Source organism: Platichthys flesus, chromosome 20 (genome assembly GCF_949316205.1).
Source record: "Platichthys flesus chromosome 20, fPlaFle2.1, whole genome shotgun sequence".
NCBI lineage: Eukaryota > Metazoa > Chordata > Actinopteri > Pleuronectiformes > Pleuronectidae > Platichthys > Platichthys flesus.
In genome coordinates, this window is record NC_084964.1 from 18,980,455 (window position 1) to 18,992,505 (window position 12,051).

General features: G+C 47.0%; 2 protein-coding genes across 4 annotated transcripts; one reads left to right on the top strand and one right to left on the bottom strand.

The window, feature by feature from the left end:
* Positions 1-4,189: 4,189 nt before the first annotated feature.
* Positions 4,190-8,272, bottom strand: twnk (twinkle mtDNA helicase). 3 transcript variants are annotated; one of them, XM_062378397.1, is made up of 7 exons: positions 8,211-8,272; positions 7,336-8,050; positions 6,173-6,875; positions 5,827-6,067; positions 5,623-5,730; positions 5,375-5,516; positions 4,190-5,170 (listed from the first exon to the last, which is right to left on the bottom strand). In XM_062378397.1, the coding sequence occupies exons 2-7, from the start codon at positions 7,957-7,959 to the stop codon at positions 4,853-4,855; spliced, it is 2,136 nt and encodes a 711-aa protein (XP_062234381.1). In that variant the 5' UTR covers positions 7,960-8,050; positions 8,211-8,272; the 3' UTR covers positions 4,190-4,852. The 3 variants fall into 3 exon arrangements, with proteins under 3 accessions (XP_062234381.1, XP_062234382.1, XP_062234380.1); XM_062378398.1 differs by having other exon boundaries at positions 8,207-8,226; XM_062378396.1 differs by lacking the exon at positions 8,211-8,272 and having other exon boundaries at positions 7,336-8,176.
* A 207-nt stretch (positions 8,273-8,479) lies between these two features.
* mrpl43 (mitochondrial ribosomal protein L43) lies at positions 8,480-10,249 on the top strand. Its single transcript, XM_062378414.1, has 3 exons — positions 8,480-8,772; positions 8,876-8,982; positions 9,689-10,249. The coding sequence occupies exons 1-3, from the start codon at positions 8,642-8,644 to the stop codon at positions 9,904-9,906; spliced, it is 456 nt and encodes a 151-aa protein (XP_062234398.1). The 5' UTR covers positions 8,480-8,641; the 3' UTR covers positions 9,907-10,249.
* Positions 10,250-12,051: the final 1,802 nt, after the last annotated feature.

Below are 12,051 nucleotides of genomic sequence, written 5' to 3' on the forward strand. Positions count from 1 at the left end.
CCCTCCGCTCATTAAAAGCAGAGATGGCTGCCTCTCAAAGCCCCATTAACCAGCCTCATCGTCTGGTCCCTTCCCCTCAGAATCCACTTTCCCGAACACAACCCGACACTCTCGTCTCTTACCACTGCAGGTTCTGTCACACCACCTCCCAGCTCTTTTCACCTTTACAAGTTTTCCGGGATGCAGAAATGCTAGAAGTGCTCAACAGGGTGGTGCAGCCTCTTCAGTCCTTTCAAGGCTGTTGAATAGCTCTCGAACCCACGGTGCCAGGGCGGATAATCGCCCGCCAGCGGTCTCTCCTCGCTGTTACATAAGCCCCGGGCACGGTGGTGTCTCTGGAATTCTTTTCCCCACCGTGTTGAAAAAGGCAGAATGTGGCCAGCAGAGCACACAGAGTCGGCAGGTGTTTGCAGTGCAGCTGTGTCATCGGGGGGCTGGACAGACGACTGACGGTCTGTTGCTGAGGCCACATGACAGTTCAGCATCAGAGACACGAGCCGACCCTATCATCACGGTGACTGAGGAGAACCACGAGGGCCACGTGAGCTGGCTGCTGCCAAAACACACACAACAGATCAATACCCGAGCAACTGAAAATACGAGTTGACTTTTGAATGTTTGCAGGTGAACCAGTTCCCAAAGAGACACACAGCCCTGCAGGTATATTCTCAGAGGGTTCGTGAGTCGTTCACTACATGTATCAGCAGATGATGTCATTGGTGCAAGACGGCAGCGTTCACACCAGGAATATTTGTCTGTGGCACACTTCTGTGTTTTATGCATTTAGTTAAATAAGGATCTGAACACACAGACAGCACTTTGTAGGGAGATCAATTCATTTGTTGGCTTAAATAAAAATACAGAGCATACCCAGTCTCCCAGTTTCACCTATTGAGCTGGAACATCAGCCTTCTACTGGTCTGGGAGCTCGGAGGATATGCACATGGTTATTAATATACACAGTGGCAGGCATACTGTTGGGTAATGTGGGTCAGACATACAAAGTGCACGTGAGTAAGTGAGGCAGAGCAGAAAGCCACCCCCCCCCACACACACACACACACATTCACACACACTCCCTGGAGGAAACACTGAGGGGAGGCTGGGGCATCTCGATCAGCCTCCGCTCTGGAACCACCTCTGATCCGTCTGCAGGCGCTGTGAGTCGTCAGCGTGTAAACTAAGGAATGCTCTGTGAGTGTCTGTGATGGGAACAGGCCCCGTGTTATGTACCAATGTTTCTGACTGATTATTAACGGACTCATTGTTGCCACTGAACAGACTCTGTACAAACACTGGGCTTCAGTTTCCCACGTTGAAGGACGAGAAAAGTTCCTGGCTTCGAAGAGAGAACCAGACTCAGTGTCCTGATGAACTTGTTCTACAGACTCAGTGAGTCCCTGAGAGAACTCAACGTTTCCCCAGCAGGTCGTGTCACACTTTCTATTTTAACTTCGGTCTCGGTCCAATAACAATCTCACTGTGTCTTTAAGATGTTAAACTTCAGACAAAAAGACGTGAGCCAGAGTATTTACATTAAAATGCATTGAGACCTCAGTGATTTAGTTCTGAGCACTCTCATGACTTCCACCACGTCCACGTCGACCTGTAAGTTGAACTTGACAGTTTCCTGTTGCATCGGCCCAGGAGGCCATGTTTCTCTTGGCGTGACACACACACCACTGGATGGATTACCACAAAGCTCGAGTCAGGGAAGTTACAAACAAACACACAAACACAGACGGAAATATAACTGAGGTAATAATAAAGACGTGTGATTTGATCTGCACAATAACCAGGATCAATAGAGAGTGAAGTCACCGAGCAGCGTCAAAGCTCCCGACTGATTAACTCTGATTGAGGATCTTGAAATTACCTCCAGACCCAAATATTTGGCTAAATGACGTCCAGCTAATGGAGCGGAGAGCCGTGCATGCATGTCATCCTCAGCGGCAGCAGCTGGAACCTCCAGCTCAGGTTTCCTCGGGTCATTATAATGCCTGGATTCTTCTTCTTCCTGTTTGTTAAATCAGTTCGTGGAGTGGATCCATTCAAATACTCTTCATTGTGACATCGGATCGTACGTCAGGGTACCGTCCTCTCGGGTCCTTTAGCCTTTTAATGAAGGGGGATTTGTTTGCTCTACGCACAATTTGTTTCCTTTGTGATTAAAAAGCTGCGTAACTCGAGTCGTTTCATCTCCAGATGGAAACTATTTGAAGAAGCATGCAACGATCTGATCTGAGCGAGCTTTTAAAAAACAAAGCAGAACAATCAGCATCCATTTGTGAGTCCGACTCCATGTAACCTAGTAACATGTAAAGTTTTGTATTTTCACCAACTGTTCACTCCGATAAGAAACAGAGAAGTGGAGCAGTTATCTGTAAAGCGCCCTTGGATCAAGCTCAGTAACTCTAATAAAAGTATGACTAACGGCTCCAGAGTGTAAATATTGGAGAGTTCAAAGTACGACTGCGCGTGCACGTGCACCCTCACACAATTCTGTGTAATTTGACGTCTTCTGAGGAGCTGGCAGGCGACAGTGGAACCATCATCTGAGCGCAGCAATGCCTGCAAACACAAAGAGCCCCATTCAGAGGCCGCCTCACGGTCCAGAGGACACCCAGACCCATCCAGCCCACAGCCTGGAGTCATTACCAGCAGCACAGTGTACGCACACACCAGTACAACATTCACAGAAACACACATTTAAAGACAGGACACAAGTTAAGTTTGGATCAAAACCCTGACATCATCCTTCAGTGATTTATGTTTGTTTACTACCGAGGAGTCGTTCCCACGGTTCAAAACAATATTAATATACTGTCCGCTCTCCGAGGATCTCAGGGCTCCACATACCAAGAGTAAAGTGAGTCTGGTGCCAGGAGGAGCTTCCCTGGACCGGTCCCTCAGAGCAGGAGCCAGCAGAGAGCTGGAGAGGCCCCACTCTGTGACCAGGATGTAATAGAAGAGTTTATGAGAGTTTTGTTTGGTGCCTCTTGTTTAGAGCTTGTGTCTTAATGTGCATATATCATAAATCTTTGGTTAATCAGAGTGACTCTTACTGTGAGGCCCTGATCTAAAACACAAAGGCACTATTCCCACAATGAAGTGTTTCCTCTCTGTTGTAAATCTGAGCTTCATTCGGCTTCGCGTGATGGAACATGACACGTGGAGCGCGGTCGTATCCCAGCAGCCTCGGTGCAGCACAACACAAACGTTCTCACCTCTGCATGTTACCGGTTCCACATGTAACCATGCACCAGCACAGGCCAGGCCGGTCCATTGATCGTACCCATGAAGTATTCATGCGAGAGATGATTTGAAACGCACTTTGCATTCACTAAAAGTCACTCTGTGTAAATAATGGATAGAGTAACGTGACGCTGGAGCAAAGAGCAGGTATCAGGCGGGTGGATGCAAACCTTTGGAACCTGGTCACATGTGAAATCTGACCCCGCTTCATTATCTGCAGCAGCGATTAGAACTCTACCTGAACAGTGTGGGATCAACTTTGTCTAATGCAGATTGTGCAGTGACACACGCGTGTGTTTAGAACTCACACAGACATCTGGAGCCAATAACCTTCAACCAGGGAGGTTGTTTGTTTGTCTGTTTGTTAGCAGCATTACACAAAAAAACACTGTGAGGATTAACATGACACTTGGCAGAAGGATGAAGTATGAGTCAAGAAAGATTCCATTGCATTTTGGTGCTGATCCAGGATTCCCCCCCCCCTGCTTTCTTTAACATTGCAATAAAGTTCTTGATGAAAAAAGTGAGGTGTGTTTAGGGAAATGATAGAAACCTGTAGCTAGGAGGTGTTGAGAAAACATAACGTGGTCTTAGCTACAAGTCTTGATTGTTGGGTCTTGGCGGAGGTGCCATTCCATTCTTAACTGTTATTTAACTAAAGACATCTTGACCTTTGGAAGGTCACTCAGAGAGCACACACCTGCACCAACGCAGATTGTTCACCTTATCACCGCACTGTATGTACATGTGTATTTATACACACAGACACACACATAGAGGTTATGAGATCTACGGAGTGAATTTCTAGATATTTCTGCAACTTGTAAACAGCCTCTCCTGACGCATCGAGACCAACGTGAATCAGATGCACATGTCTTTAGTTAGTAAACAAGCAGCCATGATGTTTATTGTGGTTTAGTCACATCAGCTCCTGTCTGGAGTCAAATGTGTCACACTGCCCTCTGCTGCCGGCAAACTGAAATACAGCTGCAAATTAAACACACCCTTGATTTCATCAAGATCCATGAATTATTCTCTGAGAAATCAATGAAAATGTTGAAAAAACAATATTTCAGGATTTTAAGGTTCTGATGTGCATCTCCAAAAGATTTCATGGAAATCATTTCTGTAGTTTTTGTGTAATCCTGCTCACGGACAAAATGAGAATACAACCTCCTCAGCAAAGACAGTAAAATGAAGTGTTCGATAGTAAATTTACACTGTTTATAAAAGTGGACTTTGTTTGATTTCATTTTTTTAATAAAGCAGCTGGTTCAATAAATCATAATTCCGAACACAGTGGTTCCCTGTTGGTGCTGATATCATCGTGATATACGACAGTGTTCAACCATGAAAACAGTAGCTTTGGGTCACAGTATCTTTTGAAACAGAAAAACTTAAACACTTTTAGAAAAGGCTTCAACTCATATTATTATCCAGAACTAAAAACTTTCCAGACCGAACATGTTCAACACTTTGTGACGGACATAAAACTGTCTGACATCTTTTAGGTAAAATACATGATGGCGACTTCTTGGCTTTCATAAAATATGAATGCTTAGGGTTTATATTTATATATGAAAGAGTTCTGGTTGGTTTACTTTCCAGTTGCAGGTTTTGGAGTCTTTGTTGTTTTGTTTGCTTTCCCCTCCTTCTCCTTTTTAACCTGGCTCTTCTTCACCGCCGCCTCGTCCTCCTCCGACTCCTCGGTCTCCGGCTTGGAGGCGACCTTCCTCAGTTTGTGTTTGCCCTTGACGGGAGCCGAGAAGGTGAGCGAGTACTTGAGGAAGTCCAGGGGGAAGATGCCGACGTCCCCGTCGAAGCGGTTCTTGGTCACCTGCAGGGACCTGCGGCCGGGACACGTCACCAGCTTCTTCTCCTGCAGGATGAGGACGTTATCGGCTTCTTGGCTGGCCTGGAGGAGTGTGGGGGGGGGGGGGGGGGGTTAAAGATCAAGATGTCTTTGTTAAAACATCCATAATGTTTTAACTGACTTATAACACAAAATGCTCCTCCTGTCTTGTGAAAACCCTCCAATGCTCTGGGATATGATTCTAACCCTGGTTGACCCTTCAGTTACAACCCTCAGTAGAAAGGATCAAACGTTTCTCGGTCTCACCTTAGCAGAACCAAAGATCGAAGCCGTCTGCAGCTCCCGATCATCCTCCTCCTTCCTGGGGTGGATGATCAGAGTGACGTGGCAGCTGCTGTTGGTGGCGAACTTCCTAAACGCCCCGATGATGTGGTCCTGAACGGCGAACCTGCATCACACAAGCCAACACTTAAAAGAACTGGGCCTGAAGAAGCATGTGGACGATTCACTTTTATTAAAATCTTCATATTTGTCCTAAGTTAAGTCTCACTCACTTGTCTACGGAGAGGTTTTCCTGTCCCATCATGAACTGCAGGTTGTCAATGATGACGTGGTTTATGTCATAGAGGTAAACGGCATGTTGCATCGTGTCCAGCACCGCCCTGTGGACAAGGGGACAAGTTTAGAGACGGGTCAGATCACGGACTCTGGTTTTATGAGCGTTCTGGATTCCCATGGCACTGCCTAACGAGTCTCACTTGATGTTCTGCTGCCCGTGAAACGTCATGAAGTAGAGCGGCAGGTCTTCAAACTTGTCCGCCCAGAAGTCGTACTGCTCCAGGTTCTCCTCCAGCCTCTGCATGGAGTACTGCGTGAGCATGATCTTAGCCAGACGCACGTTGTTGATCTCGAAGCTTCCCCATAGCGTGTTGACGCCCTGCATGCAGAGGTCCAGGGCCAGCTCACTGATAAAGGTGGTCTTCCCACTGCCAGTAGGACCTGGTGAATAAAGACATGTATGAAGAGAAGTGTTACAGCGTGAACTCAAACGTTTTCAGGACAGATTTCAGATAAACGTTGTTCTACTGTCTGTGTTTCTCATACCTGTGAAAACCGTCAGCTCCCCCTTGCGATGACCCTTCAGGATCCGGTTGAGCTCCAGAAACCTGGTCCACTTCACTCCGGCCACCTGCTCAGTGTTCAGCAGCTCCCCGTACACGTCCTCTCTGAGCTGCTTGAAGGACACTATGGACTTGTGAGCTGCTGGAATGGAGGCTTTCACGATCTGGTTTAAGTTCTTCCCCTGAGCCAGCGCCTCCACAGGACACGGCCGGTACTCCCCCGGGCGCACCAGAGAGCACCGCCTCAGACCCAGCTTCCGGGAAAAGATCTTGGACGCTTCCCAGGAGCGGATGTCGCCCCCCAGCCACAGCGTCACCCGCTTGAACTGCTCCAGGTACGGCAGCAGGATCGGAGGGAGGCAGCTGACTCCACGTGGAAGAGCCACGCTGGGGAGTCCCGTGGCCTGACTCACAGCCAGAGTGTCCAGCTCGTGGCCCGTCAGCACCACCTCCGAGTCCATGCGGCCCACCAGGGGGAGGCCGAACAGGTTGTAGTAAGAGCTACACTTTGGGACGGTAGCTTCGTTGTACATGACTTTGTCGGTGTCTGTGCTTTGGGCGGAGAGGAGCTTCACCCCCTTCAACGAGCAGTCGGGTCCGCCGAACCACGGGAACACCAGACTCTTGGTGGGTTTGAAGAGCCTCACTCCGAACTTCTTCAGGGTGGCGTTAGAAACCTTTGTGATCTGAAACAAAACAATAACAATCAAAAAAAGTCCTGACATGGTATGCAAGTATTTATTTTGATGAGTCAACTGTTTTCGATAATCTCTTAAAAAGAGGAAATATTTCACTGCTAGTGTGATAAATTCTAATTTAAATGCTTCATCTGAAAATAACTTACAGTTACAAAAGCGAAGTCATAATTAAGATTGTGTTACAATATAAAAAGTGGACAGAACTGAAGATTATCTTACATACATTACAATAAGATAAGAGCTAGTTTGCCTTTTCCACCTTTATCTTCATTTCTTATTTCTCTCCATTGATAATGTAAAATCTGTTGATTCTTCTGAGGATGTTCGTCCCACGTTTATCTTTATTTATTTGTAAACATGATTAAAGAAAAACCACAGGTCGGATTACCACGATACCAAATGGAAAGGTGGTGGTACTGGTCATTAACTGGTTCACACTGGACAGTACCTGGAACATGGTTTTAATCAGCAGAGCCTCGTCCTCTGGGACGTCGGTGAAGGGCACGGCGCTGGACCAGATCCTCTGCACCTCCTTCAGCTCCCTGTCCCTCTCCTCCTGCTCCTCCATGCTGTCTGGATATCCCAGCAGCACGTGGGGGCTGAGGACGTCCTGCTCCTCCTTCTGCATCACCTCCAGGCAGTCCTGGAGATCCTCCCAGCTCCCCTCCACCAGCGTGTCCTTGCACAGGAACTGCCCGGTGGTTTTGTCCACGAACAGGGAGAACGCGTCCCTCCTCGCCGACGGCTCCACGAAGATGCTCGGGATGTGGAGGCAGCTGTAGCCGTCGTGGAAGGGGATGTCCTTGGAGCGTATGTACTGTTTGATCTCAGTGACGGTGATGGGGGTCGCTGGGAGCTCCACAGGAGACTTGGCATCCTTCTTGTAGGTCCTGGTGCCACCGTGGGCCAGGAGGTAGCCTGCACCCGCGCACGGAGCCTGAGGGGGCCTGTGGAGGAGCCTGTGGGGGGGCAGCCTCACACACAGGGAGGAGAGAGGTCTGTGGTGCAGGAGCTTCGGGTCCACCGCCTGCAGGAGGCAGGAGGTGCCCTTGAGCAGCAGCCTCCTCCACATCACTCACCTGGATGGGACAGAGAACCTGCAGCAGACACCACGTCATCAACAATCCTCCTCCTCCAGGAGAACATGGAAGGTTTGAGTTCACCTGGATAATCCCAGAGAGGACAGAGGCCAGGAAACCGTTAGTTTCAAATCAGAAGCACACGCACGATGCATGAGGATAAGCGTGTGCGCGTGCATGAGAGCTTCAGCTACAAACACAGCGAGATAAATCAAAGAGAAAAATCAAATAATACTCCACTTGCGAGCTCGTGTCATCAGCCTCCACTCTCCTCCATGCTCCTCTAACCCGGGCTTTCGGTACGTTACAAAAACAAGTCCGTGTGAAACACAGAACGGAAGCTGAAGAGAATCACCCACAGAGTAAATTCAGGATGAAAAATGGCAACGCTTTATTAAATATAAATATAAATTCATGTTTTTATTGAATTTTAATCGTATTCAGTTCTCATATAGTTCTATTATTTAGTTTTTAAAAAGAGGGGATGTCGGGTACATGTTTCCTTCCGGGCCTCTTTAGGGGACGGACACCTCTGCACACACTGCCCGTGAACTCGTCCTCTGAGACGGAAGCTGCTGTCCAGCGTCTCCTTCTCCTCCTCCTTCTCCTCCTCCGGGGGACACGCTTCTAGCAGTGAGTCCATCTTAAGGACCGACAGTTAGCCGCTGTGTCCAGATGTCTTCCAGGGGGACGCCCAGCCGCTTCCTGGCCAGTGTCCTGCGGAACGGGCTCGGCCGCTACGTTCCGCAGCTCAAGCGGATCTCCATCGTCTTCTCCAAGAACGCACAGAGCTCGTTGGGAGTCAGGTAAGCAAACATATAGATTGAAGGTCATAGGTTCGATCCCCGTGCAACTCAGCACCTCCTCCTCATCACCACCTCCTCCTCCTTCTTCTCCTCCTTCTCTCAGGGACTTCATCGAGGAGGGGGTTGTGGACTACGCCAAGAAGAACCCGGGCACCGTGGTGTACGTGTCCCCTCAGACCTGCAGGATCCCCAAAGTGGTGGCAGAGTATTGTAAGTGGATTTCAAACTACTGTGAAGGATCTGAAGGAACCACTGTGGTAGTTTACTGTACTGGTCCTGTAGTTTCCTGTTTGTCTCACAGGAAGCAGGTTAACAAGTGACAGACAGAAATCCATTCAAACCAATGTAAACAAACTGTTTCCTTCATGTGGGTTGAAGTGTAAGAGACATCAGGACAAATATTATATTTTTAGTACATGTTAAGTTTGACTTATTAATCAGAATCCTATTAATTTGTTAACTACACAGGAAGGTCAGCTCATTTAACTGTAGATTAAAGTGCTAATGCATGTTTTATTCAGTATGTTCATTTCCAAGATGATTAAATACTTTATTTATAAGCAAATAGTTTTATTTAAAATACACTTTGGTCAAGTTAAATCATTCAATACAAAGACATGGTTTCCAGGAGAAAAGGTTCAGGGCTCAAATCAGTCACATGTTGAAGTTCTGTGGCTTTTTGATTAAAGACATAAGAAAAGGGAATGTGCTTGTTAGTCCAGTGAGATACTGCAGGGGGCAGTATAACACTGGCTGCTCTCAGACCTCCATCGACTCGGTCAGAGGTGAACACACCACCGGAGGTTTCACCAGACCTGAACTTGTTGTTGACACTGCGACATTTCACCATAAGCTGTTTGTGTCAGCTTTAAAATTGTGATTCATGGTTTCCTCTTCTCTTCTCCTCTTCCTCCAGTAAACGGCAACGTGAGGGAGGAATTCGTCACCAGCAAAACCGCCCCGCAGATTTCAGAGCTTCTGACCAAACTGGCCAATCAGTCCGGCCAGGAGATCATGCGCCTCCGCAAACCCTTCCACACGGACAACCCCAGCATCCAGGGCCAGTGGCACCCGTTCACCAACCGGCCCCCGGCCATCGGCCCCATCAGGCCCCAGAAGCAGGACTCTGTCTAAGGACTCATCTCTCCATCTGTTTCAGCTCCTCCTGAGAGCTGCGTTACATCTGCACAGGTCACGTAGTTCTCGTGGTTGCAGCAGGTTCCAGTGACTCACTTTTGGATGTTCCTGCTGAAGACGTCACAACCGGCTCGGTGTGTTTTTGCCGTGTCCTTCAGCCGGCGGCAGCAGAGCCACTCGAGCCGGGCAGGAGAACACACGCGGCTCTGAATGCCACGTTTGAATAGACTCCACATGAATCCACCGGACACATATTCAACAGCAGATAACTGTTTTATTTTGAAGAGCAGCACGGGGGAGCAGATGCAACCTTGTATGAAATAAAAAAGAATTGTGTGAATCTTGGTACTTGTGTTTTAAATTTAGATTTGAACAGCTTGTCAGAATAACATCAACACAAGTGTCTTTACAGTTCTTAGCTGATGAGGGCTGAAGGATTTCTTGCTGCACAACCTTTTAAATGATCCAGAGGTTGAATGAACAGGACAGATGTTTGTGTGGTAACTTGAAGGACGACTCTCGTCCTCTGCTCGACTCTCGTCCTCCGCTCAGACTCAAGCAGGAAGAGAAGAGCTGACACTGCTCCAGTGGGAGATCAGTTCAGATACAAGTTATTTTCACGTCACGTCATAAATTTATCATTTTTTACCTTAAACGCTCGCCCCACTTTCCCTCAGACTGAGGTGACACCATTCAGACCTATTACTCAAGTAAAAGTACTAATACCATAATTAAAATAGTTAATGAATTAGCTCCAAAATGTACTTTTAAGTATCAAAAAGCAAAGTACTAATTGTTGAGTACAGCAGTTGAATGTTAAGGTTCATTTTAACAGCTCTATACTGTTATTAGTTATACCATATAGAACTTAAATACATATGAATATAAAACACTACAGTAAATTAAAATATGTAATACTGTATATATTATATATAACTTTATATACAGTATTTTAATCTATTATTTTTCATAGAACATTTTAATCTCATCTGAATGTCATAAATGTAGTGGACTAAATCTACAATTTCTGCCCCTGAAAAATTACAGTACTGCAATTCAGTAAATGTACTTGGTTACTTCATACCATTGCATAAACAGAGTATAGACAGCAGTAACTGTTGAGACAATAAAAGAGGCTTAACTGTCTGTTCACACAGGTGCTAATAAAAACCTGGAATTCAATTTTAAAATTCTAATGTGAAAACGTGTTGGTTTTTCCATTTTCACCTCTCGTCTGATTCTTTCATTCATCTCTGACACCAGTTAAATTCCTCTGAGGCACGGTGCCCCCCCCCCCCCCCCCCCCGATTGGAACTGGCCCAGCTTGACCCGGGGGGGGGGGGGACTTTAAAGGCTCTAAATAAAGATGCTGTTGCTAAGTTACTAGCTGCAGCTCTGATAATGGTTCCCATCTCAGCCTATGTTCCACCTCGGCTCTGTTACACATGTATGTAAACAAGTGAGATTTCCCCCCCCCCCCCCCCCCCCCCGTGGCCCTGCCGCTAGTCACCAGCTGACAACCACCAGGAATCGTCTGGAGAACACGATCCAGTGTGGACACGTCCTGCATCTTCACTTCCTGACTTCCCCTGTGGCCAAAGGACATATTGCAAAACACCTTTTTTTTTTTCTTCCAGTCTGCACATGAGCAAGTTTAATGAACACAAATAAATAAGATGAGATGATAAGATCCAACATAATAAGAGAAACAGCTCAACAGACAAGAAGCAACAAAGTTCATTTCACATAATCGTTAAACTTCATTGTCAACATCAGGAAATCGTACAGAACCAAGATGAAGGAAAGTGCCACAGATCACAGAGGAAAACTACAACAACTGTGCAAATTGCAAACTCTACACCAGTTTCTTTGGCCACCACTTAAAGAAATAACCTACACCTACATTAAATATAGCGTAGCTTGCATTTTGAATCAGCAGGATGTCGGTACCGTCACAGAATCTGATAAAACCAGTGATTCGCTGATGAGGGGTTCGTGGACAGAAACAAGATGAATGTAAAACCAGTGACACGTGAGCGACTTCACCTAAAAGTCCAGAGCACAGTTTACAGAGCAGAGCCACAGGCTGCTGTAGACACATTGTCCGAGAGAGAGAGAGAGAGAGAGAGAGCTTCTCACATG